Below are 24,591 nucleotides of genomic sequence, written 5' to 3' on the forward strand. Positions count from 1 at the left end.
ACATAATACAAATGGAAAATGGCATATATAGAAGTCTTATTTTTCTTTCCTAGTTTCTTTAAATTTCTATGAGTATTGAAAGTAAAAATAACATTAAGGGGTAATTATGTATGGTTTTAGTATGTTTGACAATTGCATATGGAGAAAAGTAAATGTTTATTATCTGGCTGTGAAGCTTCTGTATCTTAATGGAAGTGATAAAATATTAACACTGTGATAATATAATTCATAAAGTAACTATATAATTTATATGTATATTCTATATATGTATTTACATACATATATTTGTGTGTGTATATGTAAAATTACACAGACATAGCTAAACATACATAAATAGGTACAACTAAAACCTAGAGAAATCTAATTTAAGATTTTGGCTTGTACCAATAATAGTATCCTAATTGTGATATTATATTACATAGTTTTGCAAGATGCTGTTGCTGGGGAAATTGGGTAAAAGATATCTTTATTATTTATTAAAATAGAGAAAACAGTATCTCTGTTATTTCTTAAAATTTCATGTGATTTTACAATTATCTCAACTTTAAAAAAAAAAATCCAAGCCTAGAAAAAGAGAATAGGAAATCACTAACCAAGAAAAGTTGAAAGAACCATCCCAAGTAACTTTGGAAAACAGTGTATTGAGTAGGTACTGTGAAGCTAAATAAAAAGAACTGTACAGAAATACTAATCGCTGCAATTCTAGTTCCAAGTGTTACCAATTCTAGAACTACTTTAGATGTTTATTAGGGGTGAACAAATCTAGTATAGATAATAACAGCCAGGATTGTAATTTTTGTAAAGATAAGTTACAGGTAAGGGAAGGTAGATGACTTGAGTGAACACTGGTATTCAGTTGCAGTCATGTTTATTTTCAACTACATATGTGGTGTGATATGTATGTATGCTTCTTGGTGGTTTTGTTTTTATTTGTTTGTTTGTTTGTTTTGAGACAGAGTCTTGCTCTGTAACCCAGGCTGGAATGCAGTGGTGCAGTCTCAGCTCACTGCAGCCTCCACCTGACAGATTCAAACGATTCTTCTGCCTCAGCCTGCCAAATAGCTGGGATCACGGGTACCCATTACCAGGCCCAGCTAATTTTTTTTTTATTTTTAGTAGAGATGGGGTTTCACCATGTTGGCTAGTTGGTCTCGAACTCCTGACATCAAGTGATCTGCCCCCATCAGCCCCCCAAAGTGCTGTGATTACAGCTTGAGCTGAGCCATCATGCTGTCCTGTATATATGTTTTTAAGTTTAGACACATACATACAGATACGTATAGCAATAGAGATGTGTGTGTGTGAGCATTGATGTGGTATACACAAATCTATTTCCAAGTTCTGTACACTGAGAATGTCTAAAAATAATGACCCCAATAACATAGGTATCTAGCAGTTGGTATCTAGAGCTTAATTTGTAAATACCATTTTCCGATAAAAGAAACCAGATCTACTTGGAAAGTTGGTTTGTTCCTAGGCAGGAGCAGATGACTATGAGCATATTGACCTAGATGCAAGCCATTAAGGAAATTGTCAAAAAAGAAAAGAAATAATATCAAGTAGGCATAGGAACCAACTGAAAAGCTCTCATGTTTAATATTGAAACAATTTTAGGAAAAAAATAATAGATTGTAACACTTAGCATAAATACTCATACTGATGTAAGCAAATAACTGTATAAGTAAATAAATGAAGGAAAGAGAGTAACACCATTAGAGCATCACAGTAGTAACTGATGCAAGAAAGATTCACTGATGATTACCAAAATTAGTGGGGAATAGTTGAATGGTAAACAGTATATTTTCTTTCTTTTTTTTAATATGGAGTTTTGCTCTTGTTGCCCAGGTTCAAGTTTAATGGCATGATCTCAACTAACCACAACCTCCGCTTTTCAGGTTCAAGCGATTTTCCTGCCTCATCCTCCTGAGTAGCTGGGATTACAGGCATCTGCCACCATGCCCAGCTAATTTTTTGTAATTTTAGTAGAGATGGGGTTTCACCATGTTAGTGAGGCTGGTCTCAAACTCCAGACCTTGGGTGATCCACCAGCCTCAGCCTCCCAAAGTGCTGGAATTACAGGCATGAGCCACCATGCCCGGCCAGTAAACAGTATATTTTCATGTAGGAATTATTAACTTGTTTTTTGCCTTAAAACTAGGGGAGCAACTGGGTGTGGTGGCTCATGCCTGTAATCCCAGCCCTTTGGGAGGCGAAGGTGGGCGGATCACTCAAGCCCAGGAGTTCACCACCAGCCTGGCCAACATGGTGAAACCTCCGTCTCTCCTAAAAATATAGAAATTAGCTGGGCATGGTAGTGCATACCTGTAGTCCTAGCTACTAAGGAAGCTGAGGGAAGAAGATCACTTGAGCCTGGTAGGTTGAGGCTGCAATGAGCTGTGACTGTATCACTGCACTCCAGCCTGGACAATAGGGCAAGATTCTATCTCAAAAAAAAGAAAAATGAAAAAAAAAAAAAGGAAAGAAAAAATACAGTGGAGAAAATAGTAAATTAAAACCGAAACAAGCAAAGATATTTCAGAAGTACTAGAAACCAATGAAGTTGGGGCAGGGGTGCGGGAAAGAGTAATAAAGAAAGAAACTTTAGAGTAGTGCCAAAAATGAAAACGATACGTTTTTACTTCTTGTCAATTTGAAGTAATTTGGACTTAATTTGCCTCCTTTGGTGAAAAAAAATTTTTTTTAATATACGGATAAAGTACATTAAACTATGGCTTCAACACATAGATATCAGACAAAAAAGGAATATTATTCTTGAAATAGGAAACAAATGAGAGCCCTGCAGTAGCCTTAGACTACAGTGTAGGGTGGGACATTGAGTCGGAACAATGGAATTCCTGACTTGAAACATTGTGGAGAATCCAAGGAGACTAAAGCATCTAAGGTTTGTGGTAGTACATTGGAGAGCTGCATTAATTCTAGTAATCTTTATTTCTCCTTGAATATTCAAGAGAGAACTAAGCACTACATGTAAGTCCGGAAACAATTTGGGGTAAGGAAAGAAACACATGAAAGAATTAGAGGAAACAGTTAAGATTCTCATAAGAACAGGAAAAATAGCTGTTCCTCCCAGCCACATTAGATGATTCTGAATTCATAGATATTGACACGTGTGACTTCATCAAAAGGAAAGCTGTTTTCTCTTCCAAAGACATTAAGAAAATGAGAAGACAAGGCATACCATGGGAAAATATTTGGAAAATACATAACAAAGCATTTCCTAACTCTATATTAAAAAGCACGTAATTAAAATTCTTAAAATATTTGAAAACTTAACCAAAGATGATAAATGGTATAAAACTGTTCAACATTATTATTCATTAGGGGTTTTTATGTTAAAACCACAACAGATACAACTACACCCCTGTTTTTTTCTAATGCTGGTTTGGATCAGGAGCACATGATACTCAACCATTTACTGATAGAATTTTCCAAAGTTATGATCCTTTGGAAAACTGCCAGTTTCTTACAAACTTATTCATAAACTTAATGTACAACTAAGCAGGCTGACTCCTGGATATTTACCAAAATGAAAACTAAGGTATATTCTGTATGTGGGTATTTATAGTGGCTTTTTCAGCAGTGGTAAGTTGCTTGTGTCCCAGCAATTTTGGGAACAACTTTTGTCCCTTGAATGGCTAATAGATAAATAAACTCTGGTACATTCATATGTTGAAATGCAACACAGCATAGAAAAAGGATTAAGCTATTGACACACTGAGCTTAATTAAAGGTTCACTTTCATTATGCTAAAGGAAAGCCTCAAATATACATCTAACATATACAAGTCTGACAAAGATGATGCAAGAAAATTATAGAACAGTATCCATTGATACTGGTCTGTAATTGATGCAAAATTCCACAACAAAATACTAGCAAATCCAAGTCAGCAGCATGTTAAAAGAATATTATATCATGACCAAGTGGGGTTTATTCTAAGAATATGTGGATGATTCAACATGTGAAACTAATCAGTGTAATATACAACCTTAATAAATGAGCAGAAAAAAGCACATTGTCGTCTCAATTGAGACTGAGAAAGCATTTAACAGAACTGAACTTCCTTTCCTGATACAAAACATGCAATAAATACAGAACAGAAGGAAACTGCCTCAGCTTAGTAAGAGCCGTATTTAAAAAACTCTGAGCAAGGGTATTTGTAATATAAAGCTTTTAATCTAAGATAACGAACAAGGCAAAGCTGCGCACTTATACCCCTGCTGTTTAATATACTACTGGTAGTCCTACCCAGCACAATTAGGCAAGAAAAAGGAAGAGGCATCCACACTGGAAAAGGAGTAGAAAAATTATCTCTGTTTACACATGCTGTGATCTTACATGTATTATAAATTTCTGAAGATACTCCTATGAAAACTGTTGGAGTAAATAATTGAATTAGGTAAAGTAGCAGAATGCAAAGTCGGACAAAAATTGGTTGCATTTCTGTACAGCAACAGTAAACAGTCCCAAAAAGAATATGAAAACATTTATATAGCCATCAAAAAAATATATATACTTAGGTATTAATTCAACCAAGGTGGTTAAAGATTTATATTGCTCTGCCATGTAAGATGTGCTTGCTTCCCCTTCACTGTCCACCATGATGTTAAGTGTCCTAAGGCCTCTCAGTCTTGCTTCCTTACAGCCATGTTGAACTGAGTCAGTTAAACTTCTTTTCTGTATAAATGACCCAGTTTCAGTACTTAACAGCAGTGTGAAAACAGACTAATATGAGCAAAAGATTTGAGTAAATGTTTTTTCAAGAAACATACAAATGGCTCCTGGCCGGGCGCGGTGGCTCAAGCCTGTAATCCCAGCACTTTGGGAGGCCGAGACGGGCCGATCACGAGGTCAGGAGATCGAGACCATCCCGGCTAACACGGTGAAACCCCGTGTCTACTAAAAAATACAAAAAATTAGCCGGGCGTGTTGGCGGCGCCTGTAGTCCCAGCTACTCGGGAGGGTGAGGCAGGAGAATGGCGGGAACCCGGGAGGCGGAGCTTGCAGTGAGCTGAGATCCGGCCACTGCACTCCAGCCTGGGCGGCAGAGCGAGACTCCGTCTCAAAAAAAAAAAAAAAGTTAGAAGGACAGCTGGGTGTGGTGGCTCACGCTTGTAATCCCAGCACTTTGGGAGGTCAAGAGTTTGAGACCAGCCTGGTCAACATGGTGAAACCGTGTCTCTACTAAAAATACAAAAATTAGCCACAATGGTGGCACACACCTGTAATCCCAGCTTTTCAGGAGGCCAAGGCAGGAGAATCGCTTGAACTTGGGAAGCAGAGGTTGCAGTGAGCCAAGATTGCGCCACTGCACTCTGGTTTTGACAACAGAGCAAGACTCTGTCTGAAAAATATGTAAGAAAAAGTAGAATTACCATATGCTCCAGCAGTTTTTCTTATTTCCCAAAACCTTTGGGTTTATACCCAAAGGATTTGAAAGCAGGGTTTCAAAAGAATTAGTGTACACTCGGTAGTCATAGTGACATTCACAGTTGATAAATGGAAAAATGTTTTTGGTGTGCATTATCTGATAAGTTGATAAATGTATATACATTTTATGAAATACTATTCACCATTGAAGGAAATACTGTAATAGGCTACAGTGTAGATGAGCCTTGAGAACATTATGCTAAGTGAAATAAGCCAATTATAAAAACACAAATTATATTAGATCCCACTTATGTGAGATTGTATTTGTAGGTACCAAAAGAAGGCTGATTTTCAGAGGTTGTCGATAGGAAGTTTTTAGGAGTTTTTTAGGAGTTGTTTAATAGGTATAATTTCAGTTTTGCAAGATGAAGAGAGGTCTGAGATGGATGGTGGTGATGGTTGTACAGCAGCCATCATGAATGTTCTTTTTTTGGGGGTGGGGACGGAGTCCTGCTCTGTCGCCCAGGCTGGAGTACAGTGGCACAATCTCAGCTCACTGCAAGCTCCGCCTCCTGCGTTCACGCCATTCTCCTGCCCCAGCCTCCCAAGTAGCTGGGACTACAGGTGCCCGCCACTACACCCGGCTAATTTTTTGTGTTTTTAGTAGAGACGAGGTTTCACTGCGTTAGCCAAGATGGTCTTAATCTCCTGACCTTGTCATCTGCCTGCCTTGGCCTCCCAAAGTGCTGAGATTACAGGCGTGAGTCACAGCAGTTGGCCATGAATGTTCTTAATTACACTAAACTTTACACTTTAATGATTTAAAAAGTAAATATTGTGTTGTATTTATTTGACCACAGTAATACTAATTAGAAAAAAAAGAATAAAGGCACATTCCAGTTCATCAGTATTCTTAAAGGGTGGCTTTAAAATAGAATGAATACTCCAGATTTGGCACCAGATTTCTCTTTATGTAAAACACATTAGCATTTTACCCCATTATTAGTTACATTGTCCTGTTGATTTGTAGTGACGAACTAAAATCTGGTTTTGTAAAGAATCCTAGTTGTGCTGTACTCCTCTCCATTTAATTTGCTGTCATATTTCTAAATTAATCAGATTTTACATTTTTCCTAATTAGATTTAATGTATTTTTTAAAAAACATAAAAAGTAAATTATGTAAACGCCATTACAATAATAAAAAGGAGGGAAACACTAAATCTTTATGGTTTCCTGTATATAACATTCTGGAAAAGGCTACTCCAGATTTGTGAAGAACAGATCAGTGGTTGCCAGGAATTAATAGCAGGAGATTCATTTGGCTTACAAAGTGCTGCTATTAGGAAATTTTGGAAGGTATTTAAGGGATTGTTTGATATTCCAATTGTGGTGGTTACACAGCTGGCTGCCATTTGTAAAACTCACATCCTATGGCTTCAACAGAGTACCTTCTATTGTATGTGAATTTTATGTATTAGTATTTAAAATTTATTTTTAAATTTACAACAATTTTTTAATTGTGAAAGTTCACCACAAAGAAAAACATAGTGTACCACCTTAGCAAATTCAAAATATTGCCATACATTTTGCTAAAAATGACATTTTCTGATGCTTATTATTATGAAAATATTGTTAGATGTTCTTGATAGCTTCCAGAACAACCTCTTCCAAGGCAGCATTAGTTCTCATTTTCTATACTCACCATTGGTATTTTCTTAGGATTGGTTCACCTTTTATGCCTACGTTTACTCTAGAACAGGGAAAACCTTTCACTTTTCACTTGGAAAAATTGCTTTCATGGGCAATGTTAACTAAGTAGTAGGATCTTTTCACTATATCACCAAAGTAAGCAGAATAAAGTTTTAAGGCAGTAGTTATAGCATCTACATAAGCATTAGGTTCTTTCTCGTGTAAATGTCATTTTTTACTTGAATTGAAAGTGTTTGTTGAATATACTATGCTCTATAAAGCAAACATTCTAAACCTACTATGCAGCTTAGTCACACCATTTGTGATAACTTTTTGACACTGTAGTTTCATTATTACTGTAAGCACTTCGATTGTGTTGCCTCTGCAAACATAATGCACATTTCTCCTTTCTGTGTAGTTTAAAATCTCAGCTTACGTTTCTGTCATTGTTATTTTTGTTGTTATAAAATATGGATATTCTAGGCATGTATTACATTACTCATTTCATTTCCTTCTTAGGCTTTGGGGTGAACCTGTTAATCTCCGTGAACAACATGATGCCTTAGAGTTTTTTAATTCTTTGGTGGATAGTTTAGATGAAGCTTTAAAAGCTTTAGGACACCCAGCTATACTAAGTAAAGTCCTAGGAGGCTCATTTGCTGATCAGAAGATCTGCCAAGGCTGCCCACATAGGTAAGTGCTAATTATGTTTTTAATGTGTACTTCATAGTTTTTTTTAAAATAATAATGTAAATCTTTCATTAGTACTTACGTAAAAGCAGAATGTACCAAATGCCTAGGACTGTGAATGAATTACATTCATATGCATACTACACTATTCTGATTTTTTTCTTCCCAGGAACGTTTGGTTACTACTTTATTACTTCCCCAATTCATTCTTGTTTGCTTCGTCTTACCCTATGTCTTAAAATGGCATTTTCCATAAATCAACACTTATTCTTTAAATAGACATTTTCTTTTTATGTTCTAACTAGCAATCAGAATATTAAAATGGAACTTCCAAACATAATTGGCAAAACTGGAGTAGTAACCCATTATTCATGGTTTCACTTTCCACATCATTGTTCACTTCGGGAGGCTGAGGCGGGTGGATCACGAGGTCAGGAGATTGAAACCATCCTGGCCAACATGGTGAAACCCTGCCTGTAGAAAAATGCAAAAATTAACTGAGTGCGGTAGCATGTGCCTGTAATACCAGCTACTCTCAAAAAAAAAGTGGAAGATCCCAGAAATAAACAATTTACAAGTTTTAAACTGTGTCCCATTCTAAATAGTGTGATCAAATTTGGGGCTGTCCTGCTTTGTCCTTATCAGGATGTGAATCATCCCTTTTTCCAGCATATCCATATTGTCTTTGTGCCTGTTAGCCACTTAGTTGCTGTCTCAGTTGTCAGATTGACTGGCAAAGTATCACACAACTTACGTTCAAATACCTCTTATTTTACTTAGTAATATTCTGGTAATTCAGACATGCCAAACAAAAGGCTAAGAGCAGCTCCTAATCTAATCCTGTGCATCATTTATAAATTGAACATAATCAAACTTAAGTTACGTATGTTTAGGAAGAAAACATAGTATATACACAGTATATAGAGTTCAGTGCTGTCTGAGGTGTTAGCCATCTCCTGGGGGTTTTGAAACGTATCTCCGAAGGAGATAACAATTAAATGACTTAAATTACTGTCAATTCTTACTATTCTTGGGAAGTGTTACATATGCTTGCACATCAAACCACTTAGCAAGATTTGACAAGACAGGAAACAGTACAAATATCTGTAACATAAATAAAATATATATTCTAACTAAACTTCTTGTTAGCGTCCCAAGACTTCTGTATTATAAGGCATGGGGGTTGTTTTGTATTGTATTGTTCTTTGAAATAGAGTCTCGGTCTGTCACCCAGGTTGGAATGCAGGGGCGCAATCACAGCTCACTGCAGCCTCAACTTTCCAAGCTCAAGCAGTCCTCTCACCTCAGCCTCCTAAGTAGCTAGCACTATAGTCACATGCCATAACACCCAGCTAAATTTTGTATTCCTTGTAGAATTAGGGTTTCACCATGTTTCTCCGGCTGCACTCGAGCTCCAGGCTCAAGCTTTCCTCCTGCCTCAACCTCCCAAAGTGCTGGGATTACAGGCATGAGCCTCTACACCTTGCCAGAGTATCACTTTTAATTGTAGTAACTTTTAATTATTTTATTCTTTAAGATAGCCTTATTCTCCACTATGGGGTGGTTCGTGATCAGAAGCAACTTGCATAAGTCATTTACAAATGTAATTTTACTTTTGTGACTGTCTTGTTTTTCCTGAATAAATGAAAAGTTTCCAACTGTGAGAAACTGGCCAGGGGCGGTGGCTAACACCTGTAATCCCAGCACTTTGGGAGGCCAACACTGGCAGATCACTTGATGTCAGGATTTCGAGATCAGCCTGACCAACATGGTAAAACTCCATTTCTACTAAAAATACAAAAAACTTAGCTGGGCATGGTGACAGGCTCCTGTAATCCCAGCTACTCAGGAGGCTGAGGCAGGAAAATCACTTGAAGCCAGGAGGCAGAGGTTGCAGTGAGCCGAGATTGCACGACTGTACTCTAGACTGTGCAACAGAGTGAGATACTGTTTAGACATTTTGAAAATAATGGTTAGATGAATGGATTTGATGGTTGACATGCCTGCCCCATCTTATTTTCTGAGTTTGTAGGAAATTACCATAATCTGTGATGCTGTCTCAGTCTTGCATTATTTACTCTCTACTCCATTTGTTTGTTTGTTTGTTTAAGACCAGGGTATCATTATGTTTCCTGGCTGAAGTATAGTGATTATTCAAAAGTGTGATCATAGCGCACAACACCTTCAAACTCCTGGCCTCAAGTGACCCTCCTATCTCAGCCTTTTGAGTAGCTGGCACTACAGGCAAATGCCACACCACACCTGGCTCTCTCCTTATGTTTATGACTTTATAGACAAGAACACCAGAAGCATTTAAGCATGATAAGTGTTTGAACTTACTCATTAGGAAAGTGTTTATGACACAAATTGAGGGACACTTAAAAATAAAGTACTTTAATGGTTTAGAATAGGCTTTTTTTAGAGTTTGATTAGTTCTTATTTTTACCTCTTCATGAATTACTGTTTAAACAGATAATATGTGTCATAGTGTGATAAAACATAAAGAACTTAAGAAGTAAGGCCACACAAGCTGGTTTTCAAAGCATCACTCCACCTCATAAACTGTATCAAATTAATTCTTTTTGACTTCTGTACCCAACCCCATTGTCTTAGCTTTAAAGTAGGGATGGATATGTACCTCTAACGTGGCTTTTATGAAGGTAAAGATGAGCTGTAATCTGTGTAAGGAATCTAATACAGTGCCTAGTACAAAATAAGCAACTGATAAAAGACTTATTAATAACATTGTGGCCGGGTGCCTGTAATCCCAGCACTTTGGGAGGCCGAGGCGGGCGGATCACAAGGTCAGGAGATCAAGACCACGGTGAAACCCCGTCTCTACTAAAAATACAAAAAATTAGCCGGGCGCAGTTGTGGGCGCCTGTAGTCCCAGCTACTCGGGAGGCTGAGGCAGGAGAATGGCGTGAACCCGGGAGGCGGAGCTTGCAGTGAGCCGAGATCGCGCCACTGCACTCCAGCCTGGGCTGGGCGACAGAGCGAGACTCCGTCTCAAAAAAAAAAATTAAAAAAAAAAAAATAACATTGTATGATTAATGTATTTGACATGATGTGTTAAATACTGCATATGTATTTTTCATCAAGTTCACAATTAAGGAAAAGATTTACTTATTGATTGTTACTTTTGAAACAGAGTCTTGTTCTGTCTCCCAGGCACTCGAGTGCAGTGGTGCAATCTCAGCTCACTGCATCTTCTGCCTCCTGGGTTCAAGTGATTCACCTGCCTCAGCCTCCCAAGTAACTGAGATTACGGTCATATGCCACCACTGGCTACTTTACATATATATATATACTTTTTTTTTTTTTTTTTTAGTGGAGATAGGATTTCACCATGTTGGCCAAGCTGGTCATGAACTCCTGACTTGTGGTGATCCACCTGCTTTGGGCTCCCAAAGTGCTGAGATTACAGGCATGAGCTATGGCACCCAGAAGGATAAGATTTAGAAACCAGGCTGGGCACGATGGCTCACATATGTAATCCTAGAACTTAGGGAGGACGAGGCGGAAGGATCACTTGACCCCAGGAGTTGAAGACCAGCATAGGCAACAGCAAGAACCCATCTCTACAAAAAAAAAAAAAAAAAATGCCTGGGCATGGTGATACCCACTTGTAGGCCTAGCTGCTAGGGAGGCTGAGGTGGGAAAATCACCAAGGGCAGCTGTCCCCAACCTTCTAGCACAAGGGACCAGTTCTATGGAATACCATTTTTTTCACAGACTGAGGATGAGGGGATAGTAGTGGGGTGACTCGAGTGTCTTGTATTTATTGTGCACTTTATTTCTGTTATTATTACATTATAGTATGTAATGAAATAATTATACATCTCACCATAATGACCATAATGTAGAATCAGTGGGAGCTCTGAGCTTGTTTTCCTGCAGCTAGACGGTCCCATCTGGAGGCAATGGGAGACAGTAATAGATTATCACACTTTGGATTCTTACAAGGAGTGCGCAACCTACATCGCTCACGTGTAGTTCATAGTAGGATTCTTGCTCCTATGAGAATCTAATGCTGTCCCTGATGTGACAGGAGATGAAGCTCCGTTGGTAGTGCTAGCCGTGGGGAGTGGTTGAAATATAGATTAAGCTTCACCAGCTTGCCCACCACTCACTGGCTGCAGTGCGGCCTGGTTCCCAGTAGGACACATACCAGTACTGGCTGGGGATCCCTGGAATACCCCCAGGAGTTCAAGGCTACGGTGAGCTATGATTGTGCCACTGTACTCCAGTCTGAGCAAGACCCTGTCTCTAAAAAATTAAAAAAAAAAAAAAAAACCTAAACCTATAGAATACATTCTTTTAATTTGTTTCATTCATATTATCTTTAGGTATGAATGTGAAGAATCTTTTACAACTTTGAATGTGGACATTAGAAATCATCAAAATCTTCTTGATTCTTTGGAACAGTATATCAAAGGAGATTTATTGGAAGGTGCAAATGCATATCGTTGCGAAAAATGTGATAAAAAGGTATTTTTTTTTTACTTTTGAAAAGTAATGATTGCATTGAACAGAACAGAAAGACATTGGAGTTGTTTATGCTCATCTTCACAATTAACTTCTGCTTTAGCTCTGCTGTTACAGTGGTAGCAGAGAGGTGGTCAAGATGATAACCGGTTTAAAGCTAAATAATATTGACAAAATATAGTGGCAGACTAGGAAAAAAAAAACAAAACATTTTTATTGGGTGAATAATTTTGAAAGTCACAGAATCTCACAAGTTTTTCCATCTCTGCCCTTTAATCAATTGCAATTGAGTGCTTCAATCTTGAAGAGTTGATAGTAGAAAACATTATTTTCTTACTCTAGTTTTCTCTTGAAGTAGGGAAGTTTGCTAATTTTATTTGGTTATATCAGATTTTCACAACCACATGTATTTTCACAAACAGATCTCGTTTTTTTTTTTATTTTTTATTTTATCTTATTTTTTTGAGATGGATTGTTGCACTGTCATGTGGATTGGAGTGCAGTTGGCATAATCTTGGCTCACTGCAACCTCTGCCTCTGGGTTCAAGCAGTTCTCCCACCTCAGCCTCCCAAGTAGCTGAGATTACAGGCCCCTGCCAGCGCACCTGGCTAAGTTTTTGTATTTTTAGTAGAGACGGGGTTTCACTATGTTGGCCAGGCTGGTCTTGAACTCCTGACCTCGTGATCTGCCTGCCTTAGCCTCCCAAAGTGCTGGAAACACAGGCGTGAGCCACTGCGCCTGGCCCAGATTTCATTTTTTAGGCCTAGCCAGTTAATTTTTATCTCTGGCACTTAGTTTGGGAGATGGAATGATAACATGTCTTTGACGATACTATACATTAAATCATGTATATATTTTCCTTGACCTTCATAACCCCTCATCTTCAAGCTGCCTGCGTTGTTTTGAACTTACACACCATTTAGATCGTGGTTTGTTATAAAGCCATACTGCCTGTTACCCACACTTCTGACACTTGGGACAATTTCTTCTTACCCTTTCTGCTACTCTTAATCCACATATTTTAAAATAATTATATATAGGTAGTACCTTTTTATAAGACAGGATTAAATTCATTAATATGTGTGCAGCACTTAGTATATTACCTGGTTTTTAACTGCTATAAACATTAGGTGCTATTAAAATTGCTTATCGTATGTCTTCAGTTTACTCACAGCAAATTCTGTTGATTAACATAAAAGAAAACATCAGAGGAGTAACACAGTCAAGTAATAGTGGCCATATGGAACCACATAGCCATCAGTGTATTTATCAGCAATGTTTTCCAGTTTGCAAGAAATGAGGACCTTTCATTTCCATAGCTTCTGCAAACACCGATTCCTCTAAACATGTATTAAAAATATTTGAAAACAAAAAATAGCAGTACTACAATAAAAAGTAATATAAATTAAAAAACCATTACAGTGTAATAACCATTTACATAGCATACTTAATACATTGTATTAAGTAAGTTATGTAGAGATGGATTAAACTGTACAGGAGGATGTCTGTAGATGATATGTAAATACTGCCCCATTTAAAATCAGAAACTTGAGCAGACACAGATTTTGATATTTATGTCCCCTACAGATACCAAAAGATAAGTATATTTATATATTTTTAGCTTTGGTAAGTAAGGATTAAGTCAGTTATGACGTAATTACCCTGATGGTGTTTATTATTATTTAATCATCTGTTTATAAATAAATTTAAATAGATCATAAACTTTAAAATTAACATGAAATTGTTTTAGTTTCTGTTCTGGTTACAAGAGAACATCTGTTTATATTCTCTGTTTATTATAGGTTGACACAGTAAAGCGCCTGCTAATTAAAAAATTGCCTCAGGTTCTTGCTATCCAACTCAAACGATTTGACTATGACTGGGAAAGAGAATGTGCAATTAAATTCAATGATTATTTTGAATTTCCTCGAGAGCTGGATATGGGACCTTACACAGTAACAGGTGTTGCAAAGCTGGAAAGGGATAATATAAACTCAGAAAATCAGTTGATTGAACAGAAAGAGCAGTCTGAAAATGAAACTACAGGAGGCACAAAGTACAGACTTATAGGTGTGCTTGTACACAGTGGTCAAGCAAGCGGTGGGCATTATTATTCTTACATCATTCAAAGGAATGGTAAAGATGATGAGAAAGATCACTGGTATAAGTTTGATGATGGAGATGTGTCAGAATGCAAAATGGATGATGATGAAGAAATGAAAAATCAGTGTTTTGGTGGAGAGTACATGGGAGAAGTATTTGATCACATGATGAAGCGCATGTCATATAGGCGGCAGAAGAGGTGGTGGAATGCTTACATACTTTTTTATGAACAAATGGATATGATAGATGAAGATGATGAGATGATAAGATATATATCAGAGCTAACTATTGCAAGACCCCATCAGATCATTATGTCACCAGCCATTGAGAGAAGTGTACGGAAACAAAATGTGCAATTTATGCATAACCGAATGCAATATAGTTTAGAGTATTTTCAGTTTGTGAAAAAACTGCTTACATGTAATGGTGTTTATTTAAACCTTGCTCCAGGTAAGCTTTGGAAGTAGCTTCTTACTAATAAAGAATAGTTTTTATTTGGCATCTAGGATTTCTTACAAGGCATCAAATGTGTTTTATCTTTTTCTTCAGTTTTCTTTTATTTTTTCATAGAATCTTTAGCCTCATTTTATATGACTGTGTTGGCTTTTTTGGTTTAGTTATTTTAAAATGAAAAATCTAGGATATCTGTACCTTTGAAGAGTGATTCTTAATATATGGAAATACAGAAAAGCATTTATTATAGTAATTACTATTTTTTACTCAAGCATTAGTTTGAAATACGGGTTAGGGAAGTGGTAAGATAATCACTAAGAATTAACTAAGATTTTTTAACATGGAGTTTGAAGATAAAAATGTTTTTAACCATATATGTACTTTTTATTTAAAGGGCAGGATTATTTGTTGCCTGAAGCAGAAGAAATTACTATGATTAGTATTCAGCTTGCTGCTAGATTCCTCTTTACCACTGGATTTCATACCAAGAAAATAGTTCGTGGTCCTGCCAGTGACTGGTACATGGCTTTGGATTTCATTCATATAGTACTTATAGTTGTTTTAGTTCTTTATTATACTGTTTTATTTTTTCCTAACCATGAAAATATCATTTCAAATGTCAAATATAGAATAAAAATCTTGGCAATAGTCATGAGATAAATCTTATTAAAATTAAAATTGCCTAATCTAAATATGCCTTTAAAGATTGGCTCCTACTTCTGTGAATTTGTATCACATCTTAGTCTATTTCATCATTAAATTATTTTATTTTTACTAGATGAGGTAAGTTCTCACCTATAGTTAAAAAGGTAGATGATTTTTTTTTTTTTTTTGAGACGGAGTCTCGCTCTGCCACCCAGGCTGGAGTGCAGTGGCCGGATCTCAGCTCACTGCAAGCTCCGCCTCCCGGGTTCACGCCATTCTCCTGCCTCAGCCTCCCGAGTAGCTGGGACTACAGGCGCCTGCCACCTCGCCCGGCTAAGTTTTTGTATTTTTAGTAGAGACGGGGTTTCACTGTGTTAGCCAGGATGGTCTCGATCTCCTGACCTCGTGATCTGCCCGTCTCGGCCTCCCAAAGTGCTGGGATTACAGGCTTGAGCCACCTCGCCCGGCCGATAAAGTAGATGATTTTTAAGTCAGGTGTGGTGGCCCATACCTGTAATCCCAACACTTCGGGAGGCCAAGGTGGCAGAACTTGAGGCCAGGCATTTAAGACCAGCTTGGGCAACATAGTGAACCTCATCTCACCAAAAGGTAAATTACCTAGGTGTGGTGACTCACCTGTAATCCTAGCACTTTAGGATCCACCTAATCCACCACAGGCTGGGATGGATGGATCAGTTTAGGCCTGGAGTTTGAGGCTAGCCTAGGCAACATAGCAAAATCCCCTCTATACAAAAAAAAAGTAAAATAATTAGCTAGATCTAGTAGCTTATTCATGTAGAGCCAGCTACTTGGGAGGCTGAGGCAGTAGGATTGTTTGAGCCCAGGAGTTTGAAGCTGAAGTTAGCTATAATTGCACCACTGCATTTATTCCAGCTTGGTCAGTAGAGACTCTGCCTCTTTAAAAATTAAAAAAAGACAATTTTAAAATGGCTGTGTAGTTTGAAGTTACTATTTATAAAAGTATGGGATATATTGTAATACCTTGATTTAACAACTCTTAGCATTGTTTCTATTGAAAGATACTTAAAGAAATGTTACTGCACTGGGGAGAGTTTGATCATGGATTTGCAGAGAGCTACACTTATTTTGTATTTCATTCATTTTTTTGACTCTTGTACTAAAGTCACAAAGCTTTATCAGTCTGATATTTGTACTAAAACCAACTGACCATTAATTGGAGAGAACATCTTAGATCACTGTTTGGTTCATAAAAATATGTTTCTTCAATATAGCAAGCAAAATAAACACATTACTAAAATTTGACATTCATAGATGTTTCTGTTTTAGGTATGATGCACTGTGCATTCTCCTCCGTCACAGCAAGAATGTACGTTTTTGGTTTGCTCATAATGTCCTTTTTAATGTATCAAATCGCTTCTCTGAATACCTTCTGGAGTGCCCTAGTGCAGAAGTGAGGGGTGCATTTGCAAAACTTATAGTGTTTATTGCACACTTTTCCTTGAAAGATGGGTCTTGTCCTTCTCCTTTTGCATCTCCAGGACTTTCTAGTCAGGTAATTGCATGGCTTCTTTTTTTAAAAAAGCAAGTAAATACTTAGAAGTAAATTCTGTTTTCTGCAAATTCACATCAGCAAAGTTATGTTCCTCTCTTTGATGTATTCGCCATAAACAAATGCATACATACATTATAACACCTGTAAGTTTGTAAAATTATTTCATGGTAATAGTGATTGCTGGGCATTCTGAAAAAGAAGAGAAATTCCTTTTGTGTATTCAATTATTTAGTTATTTCATAAATCCTTAAGTTTTACATTTTTAAGATTTGCGTTTATTAAAAGCAAATTAAAAGCTTTTTAGTGAAACACTGTAACATGAAATTGAAATTAGTGATAATGTAAATAAATAATGCACTTACATTCTTCTGTTGAAGTTGCGGGGTTTTTTGTTTGCTTGTTTGTTTTACAATTACAGCAATATACAAGATCTACAATGAAGTCTACCTGAGCTCTTCATTCTCTCTCTCAAAGAACAACTATATTTAATAATTTTCTTTCTGAAAGATTTGCTATGTATATGAACAAGACCTTTCATATGCAAATAAAAGCTGTTTCTGCATCTTGATGCTGATAAAATAATACTTCATGTTTCACAGGCATGTGATAACTTGAGTTTGAGTGACCACTTACTAAGAGCCACACTAAATCTCTTGAGAAGGGAAGTGTCAGATCATGGACGTCATTTACAGCAATATTTTAATTTGTTTGTAATGTATGCCAATTTAGGTAAGAATTTTTCATAAATATATTAATGATTGTTTCCATTTTAAATATTAAATATGAAGCCCATTTTAATCAAGTGATTACATGTAATTTGTTCTGAAGTAGAAGCAATATACCATATTCATATTCTCAAAATGCATTGCAAATTTTCTGTGTAACTTTAATGGCATTTCTCATATTATATGGTAATTTATGCACTTGTTTTACTTCTTTGATAATCTTTAAGATCAGATACTTTGTCTGATTGATGTTATCTCTTAATGTTGCTTTTTGAAAAATACTGGCTTCCTGGTCATATCCCACACCATCTGAATCAGAATTCCTAGGGCTTGGATAAGGAATCCATATTTCTAAAGGACCCAGAGTGGTTGTGTTGCTTGTCAAGTTTAAGAATTATTTCTTTGAAGAATTTGACACATACATATGTTTTTGTTAAAATAAACTGAGTTGAAATTAGTAATAATGCAGATATATAATCCACTTTAATTCTTCTGTTGATATTGATATTAATATCAATTAAGAAATGTGATTTTCAGTATATCTTTCTTAGGGTAGCCTGCTTTTTCTGACATCAACCTATTTATTTCTTCTTTTGAGTGCCTCTAGAATGCTTACCTAAAAAATTCTGTCTTACTCCATTGTGTTTGATGGTTTTTAAAATATTTGCCTTACTCCCCAACTAGTTAGCAGAATTCTTGCAACAGATGGGTATTGCATAGTAGTACTCAGTCATCGTTGAACGCATGGATAGATTGCCAGAATACACATCAAAATCATTGTAATGTTTTCAGTGTTGTTTTATGCCTTCTATATTATAACTATAGAAGCTATTCAGCTAAATTTTATAACTGTGTATCTATATACACTTTTGTATCTGTGGTAAAGTTAGTTGAATAACTTTTAAAAGTCACAAATATCTTCCTACCTAAAGTTAAGTTCTGTAGTCATACATTCCTCTAATGAAAGTGTTATCTGTGTTACTAATCTTTGACTTCAACAGGAAGAACGTTTTACCAGTTATTCTTCGTTCTCTGATCATCTCTGTGTTTTTCTCTTTCTCTGTCTTGCCTGACTGCATATGAGATTCTGGGATACTTGTAGTAGAGTAAGAAACAGATATTACACAAACATAAATGAAGTCACTTTTATATTTCAAATGTAAAAGTATTAAATTTATACACTCACAAAAATCCTGTTTTATACCATTTTATTTTAGATATTGGCTGCTCATATACAACACATTAATGATTTATAATATAACTTAATGGTAATTTTCCCTGCCAAGAATTAGTATAGATTTATGACTCTTAAGTAATTACGGCAGTATGTTTCTAGGTTTTAGAAGTTTTTGGATTTGAGAAAAATGAGACAATGCATTTGCAACACATTGTGTAATATTCCCAGTAAGACTTCAGGCAGTATCCTACAATCAAACATACTAATATTTCTATGATGAATAATGAATATTTCCTTCAAGGGAGGAAGAAGTAGCTTGCCAGGAGGAAGGGGTTGGTTAGGATTTTTTAAACTGAGTGGATAGTGTGTGCAGACTTACACTGACATAACTTTGCTTCTTAGACACAATGTGAGGTATTCAGTGTGACTTCATACAGTGAAGGATACAGAATAGCAGGACTGATTTGCAGGATTTTCTAATTATGCTATTTTGATTTTGTAAAGTACCCTGGACATTATCAGGAGGGCATGAATGAACCACTAGAGGATCACAAGAGTCTTCACTTAAAAACATCATACTGGCTATAACGTAGAATAGCTTACAATAGACCAAGATAAGAAAGTATTAAAAATTTTCTGTAGAAAAAGATTGTGGCTGCTTTGTATTAGGGAAACTGGCAGTGTGTAAGACAGGTATGAACAGATCCAGGAGCTTTTTATGAGTTAGAATCAGCAGGAGTTGGTAATTTGATATTTGAGGAAGTGGAGCAGGAATGAGATATTAAGATGTGACTTGATGAACTGAGAAAATAGTAGTGCCATTTACTGATAGAGGAAAAAGGACTCGTGTGAGCAGATTGCATTTTAAAAGCAGATGGGATACCTATATAAAGAAATCTGGTAGTGGGATACATATGTCCAGAATTTGGAATCATCTAAAATCATTTGGATACATCTATTACTATAGACGTAGTTACAAAAAACAAGCCATGTAAGGGAATGTCCTAGAATGGAAACTTTTTCTAGAAGAATTTTTATGGCTCATTTAATTTAGTTTCTGTCTTTATTTTTATTTTTATTTATTTTATTTTTTCGAAATGGAGTCTCACTCTGTCGCCCAAGCTGGAGTGCATTGGCACGATCTCCTCTCACTGCAACCTCCACCTCCTGGGTTCAAGCAGTTCTCCTGCCTCAGCCTTCCAAGTAGCTCAGATTACAGGCACCCACCACCATGCCCAGCTAATTCTTATATTTATAGTAGAGATGGGGTTTCACCATGTTGAACAGGCTGGTCTCAAACGCCTGACCTGAGTTGATCCACCCACTTTGGCCTCCCAAAGTGCTGGGATTACAGGTGTAAGCCACCATTCCCAGCTAGTTTCTGTCTTACTTTCTTATGTTGAAAGTTGTTCTTCAGCTAGGTCTTTCCAGCTTCTCTAGGCCTTAGAAAATATACATTTCTCTTAGTACCTAGGCTAACTGAAATGCCATAGTCATGATCATTATTTCACAGTTATGATAATTTATCTTATTTAATGATATCAGTGTATTTTCTGTTCTGTCAGCATTCTGCTTGTATTGTTTATATTCTAAGCAAAGAGAAAGCTTTTAATAATATAACTCACAAAGAGTGATCATAATTAATTTTAAATTATTGCAGTACTTACCCTGTTTTTTTTTCTACATATTTTTCTGTCCTTTTTTATAGGTGTAGCAGAAAAAACACAGCTTCTGAAATTGAATGTACCTGCTACCTTTATGCTTGTGTCTTTAGATGAAGGACCAGGTCCTCCAATCAAATATCAGTATGCTGAATTAGGCAAGTTATATTCAGTAGTGTCTCAACTGATTCGTTGTTGCAATGTGTCATCAACAATGCAGTCTTCAATCAATGGTAAAGTAGCATGTTCCATTTTTTTTACAGCAGTTTAAAAATAATGGTAGCTTTATGTAGCACTTGATTAAAAGTAGCTCTGAAGATTTATAAAAATGAAATTAGTCTGAAGGCCTATGTTCTAGAATATTGTATTTAAGTTTTAGCTTTTTCATATGTTTAATAAGGAGTTTAATTTTTAAATGTAGGGTACTATGATATCTTATGAAATGCTTAGTGTAAGAATGATAAACTTTGTCTTTAGTGTCAGCATTTATATTTTTGCATTTTTTCATCTTGGTATATTGCTGACCATTTAGGTGAATTTTTAATTTAATTTAATTTAAAATCAGATATTTTTAAGATAAATTTATTATTATAATTTTGTGAGAAATTCTATTGGTTTTTCATGTATAACAAATTTGTTCTAGGTAATCCCCCTCTCCCCAATCCTTTTGGTGACCCCAGTTTATCACAGCCTATAATGCCAATTCAGCAGAATGTGGCAGACATTTTATTTGTGAGAACAAGTTATGTGAAGAAAATTATTGAAGACTGCAGTAACTCAGAGGATACCATCAAATTACTTCGTTTTTGCTCTTGGGAGAATCCTCAGTTCTCATCTACTGTCCTCAGCGAACTTCTCTGGCAGGTGAAAGAAAAATAAACATTCTTGTATCTGTAATTTTACTCATTTTTTAAAAATACGTAATTCACTATCTCTTACCTATTGTAGGTTGCATATTCATACACCTATGAACTTCGGCCATATTTAGATCTACTTTTGGAAATTTTACTGATTGAGGACTCCTGGCAGACTCACAGGTGAATACACTTTTGCCATCAGAATAATTACAGTTTCCCAGGTTCTTGAAATAACTGGAATTGTCAGTTGCCAAATACATTTTTTATCTTTTGGTGCTCTGCTTAATGTTCTGTCTTTAAAACCATATGAAGGAAAAATGCCACTTATTTGCATTATTTTTTCTTTTTTTTAAATTATTCTTTAACTTCTAGGATACATGTGCACTACATGCAGGTTTGATACATAGGTTTACATGTACCATGTGGGTTTGCTGTACCCACCAACTTGTCATTTACATTAGATGTTGCTCCTAATGCTATCCGTACCCCTGCTTCCACCCCTCAGCAGGCCCCAGTGTGTGATGTTCCCCGCCCTGTGTCCAAGTGATCTCATTGTTCACTTCCCACCTATGAGTGAGAACATGTGGTGTTTGGTTTTCTGTCCTTGTGACAGTTTCCTCAGAGTGATGGTTTCCAGTTTCATCCATGTCCCTGCAAAGGACATGAACTCATACTTTTTTATGGCTGCATAATATTCAGTGGTGTATATGTGCCACATTTTCTTTATCGAGTCTATCGTTGATGGACACTTGGGTTGGTTCCAAGTCTTTGCTATTGTGAATAGTGCATGTGTCTTTATAGTAGCATGATTTATAATCCTTTGGGTACATACCCAGTAATGGGATCACTGAATCAAATGGTATTTCTAGTTCTAGATCCTTGAGGAATTGCCACACTGTCTTCCACAATGGTTAAACTAATTTACGCTCCTCTCAACAGTGTAAAAGCGTTCGTGTTTCTCCACATCCTCTCCAGCATCTGTTGTTTCCTGACTTTTTAATGATTGCCATTCTAACTGGTATGAGATGGTATCTCATTGTGGTTTTGATTTGCATTTCTCTGATGGCGAGGGATGATGAGCATTTTTTCATGTGTGTGTCAGCTGCATAAATGTCTTCTTTTGAGAAGTGGTGTTCATATCCTTTGCCCACTTCTTGATGGGGTGGTTTTTTCCTTGTAAATTTATTTGAATTCTTTGTAGATTCTGGATATTAGCCCTTTGTCAATAGGTAGATTGCAAAAATTTTCTCCCATTCTGTAGGTTGCCTGTTCACTATGATGGTAGTTTCTTTTGCCATGCGGAAGCCCTTTACTTTAATTAGATCCCATTTGTCTATTTTGACTTTAGTTGCCATTGCTTTTGGTGTTTTAGTCATGAAGTCCTTTTCTTGCCTATCTCCTGAATGGTATTACCTAGGTTTTCTTCTAGGGTTTTTATGGTTTTAGGTCTAACATTTAAGTCTTTAATCCATCTTGAATTAATTTTTGTGTAAGGTGTAAGGAAGGGATCCAGTTTCAGCTTTCTACATAGGGTTAGACAGTTTTCCCAGCACCATTTATTAAATAGGGAATCCTTTCCACGTTTCTTGTTTTTGTCAGGTTTGTTAAAGATCAGATAGTTGTAGTTGTATGGGGCTATTTGTGAGGTCTCTGTTCTGTTGCACTTGCCTATATATTTGTTTTGGTACCAGTACCATGCTGTTTTGGTTACTATAGCCTTGTACTATAGTTTGAAGTCAGGTAACGTGATGCCTCCAGGTTTGTTCTTTTTGCTTAGGATTGTCTTGGCAATGCGGGCTCTTCTTTGGTTCCATATGAACTTTAAAGTAGTTTTTTCTGATTCTGTGAAGAAAGTCATTGGTAGCTTAATGGGATGGCATTGAATCTATAAATAACCTTGGGCAGTATGGCCATTTACATGATATTGATTCTTCCTGTCCATGAACATGGAATGTTCTTCCATTTGTTTGTGTTCTCTTTTATTTTGTTGAGCAATGGTGTGTTCTCCTTGAAGAGGTCCTTCACATCCCTTGTAAGTTGGGTTCCTAGGTATTTTATTCTCTTTGTAGCAATTGTGAATGGGAATTCACTCATGATTTGGCTCTCTGTCTGTTATTAGTGTATAGGAATGCTTTTGATTTTTGCTCATTGATTTTGATTCCTGAGACTTTGCTCAAGTTGCTTATCAGCTTAAGGAGGTTTGGGGCTGAGATAATGGGGTTTTCTAAACATAAAATCATGTCATCTGCAAACAGGGACAATTTGGCTTCATCATTTCCTAACTGAATACCGTTTATTTCTTTGTCTTGCCTGATTGCCCTCGCCATAACTTCCAACACTATATTGAATAGGATGTGAGACAGGGCATCCTTGTCTTGTACCGGTTTTCAAAGGGAATGCTTCCAGTGTTTGCCCATTCAGTATGATATTGGCTGTGGGTTTGTCATAAATAGCTCTTATTATTTTGAGATATGTTCCATCAATACCTAGTTTATTGAGAGTTTTTAGCATGAAGGGCTGTTGAATTTTGTTGAGATTACTGAGATTATCATGTGGTTTTTGTCGTTGGTTCTGTTTATATGATGGATTATGTTTATTGATTTGCATATGTTTTACCAGCCTTGCATCCCAGGGATGAAGCCAACCTGATCGGGGTGGATAAGCTTTTGGATGTGCTGCTGTATTTGGTTTGCCACTATTTTCTTGAGTATTTCCGTGTCAATGTTCATCACGGATATTGGTCTAAAAGTCTCTTTCTTTCTTATGTGTCTGCCAGGCTTTTGTATCATAATGATGTTGGCCTCATAAAATGAGTTAAGGAGGATTCCCTCTTTTTCTGTTGATTGGAATAATTTCAGAATGGTATCGGCTCCTCTTTGTACCTCTGATAGAATTTGGCTGTGAATTCGTCTAGTCCTGGACTTTTTTCGGTTGGGAGGCTATTAATTATTCCATCAATTTCAGAGCCTGTTATTGGTCTATTCAGGGATTCAACTTCTTCCTGGTTTCGTCTTGGGAGAGTGTAGGTGTCCAGGAATTTATTCATTTCTTCTAGATTTCCTAGTTTCTGTGCATAGAGGTGTTCATAGTATTCTCTGATGGTAGTTTGTATTTCTGTGGGATCAGTGGTGATATCCCCTTTATCACTTTTTATTGTGTCTATTTGATTCTTCTCTCTT

General features: G+C 36.6%; 1 protein-coding gene across 13 annotated transcripts in view; it reads left to right on the top strand.

Moving 5' to 3' along the window:
- USP9Y (ubiquitin specific peptidase 9 Y-linked) overlaps positions 1-24,591 on the top strand; it is a 211,387-nt gene that overhangs the window by 176,296 nt on the left and 10,500 nt on the right. For 12 of the 13 annotated variants that reach the window (XM_077989779.1, XM_077989783.1, XM_077989774.1 and 9 more), the window contains 9 exons: positions 7,598-7,771; positions 12,118-12,259; positions 14,060-14,810; positions 15,208-15,331; positions 16,767-16,992; positions 17,592-17,721; positions 20,603-20,788; positions 21,199-21,419; positions 21,504-21,592. In XM_077989779.1, coding sequence (XP_077845905.1) covers positions 7,598-7,771; positions 12,118-12,259; positions 14,060-14,810; positions 15,208-15,331; positions 16,767-16,992; positions 17,592-17,721; positions 20,603-20,788; positions 21,199-21,419; positions 21,504-21,592 — 2,043 coding nt within the window. The remainder of the gene's footprint in view (positions 1-7,597; positions 7,772-12,117; positions 12,260-14,059; positions 14,811-15,207; positions 15,332-16,766; positions 16,993-17,591; positions 17,722-20,602; positions 20,789-21,198; positions 21,420-21,503; positions 21,593-24,591) is intronic. The other variant, XM_077989785.1, reaches the window with a different exon arrangement.

The sequence above is a fragment of the Macaca mulatta genome, chromosome Y (assembly GCF_049350105.2).
Source record: "Macaca mulatta isolate MMU2019108-1 chromosome Y, T2T-MMU8v2.0, whole genome shotgun sequence".
NCBI lineage: Eukaryota > Metazoa > Chordata > Mammalia > Primates > Cercopithecidae > Macaca > Macaca mulatta.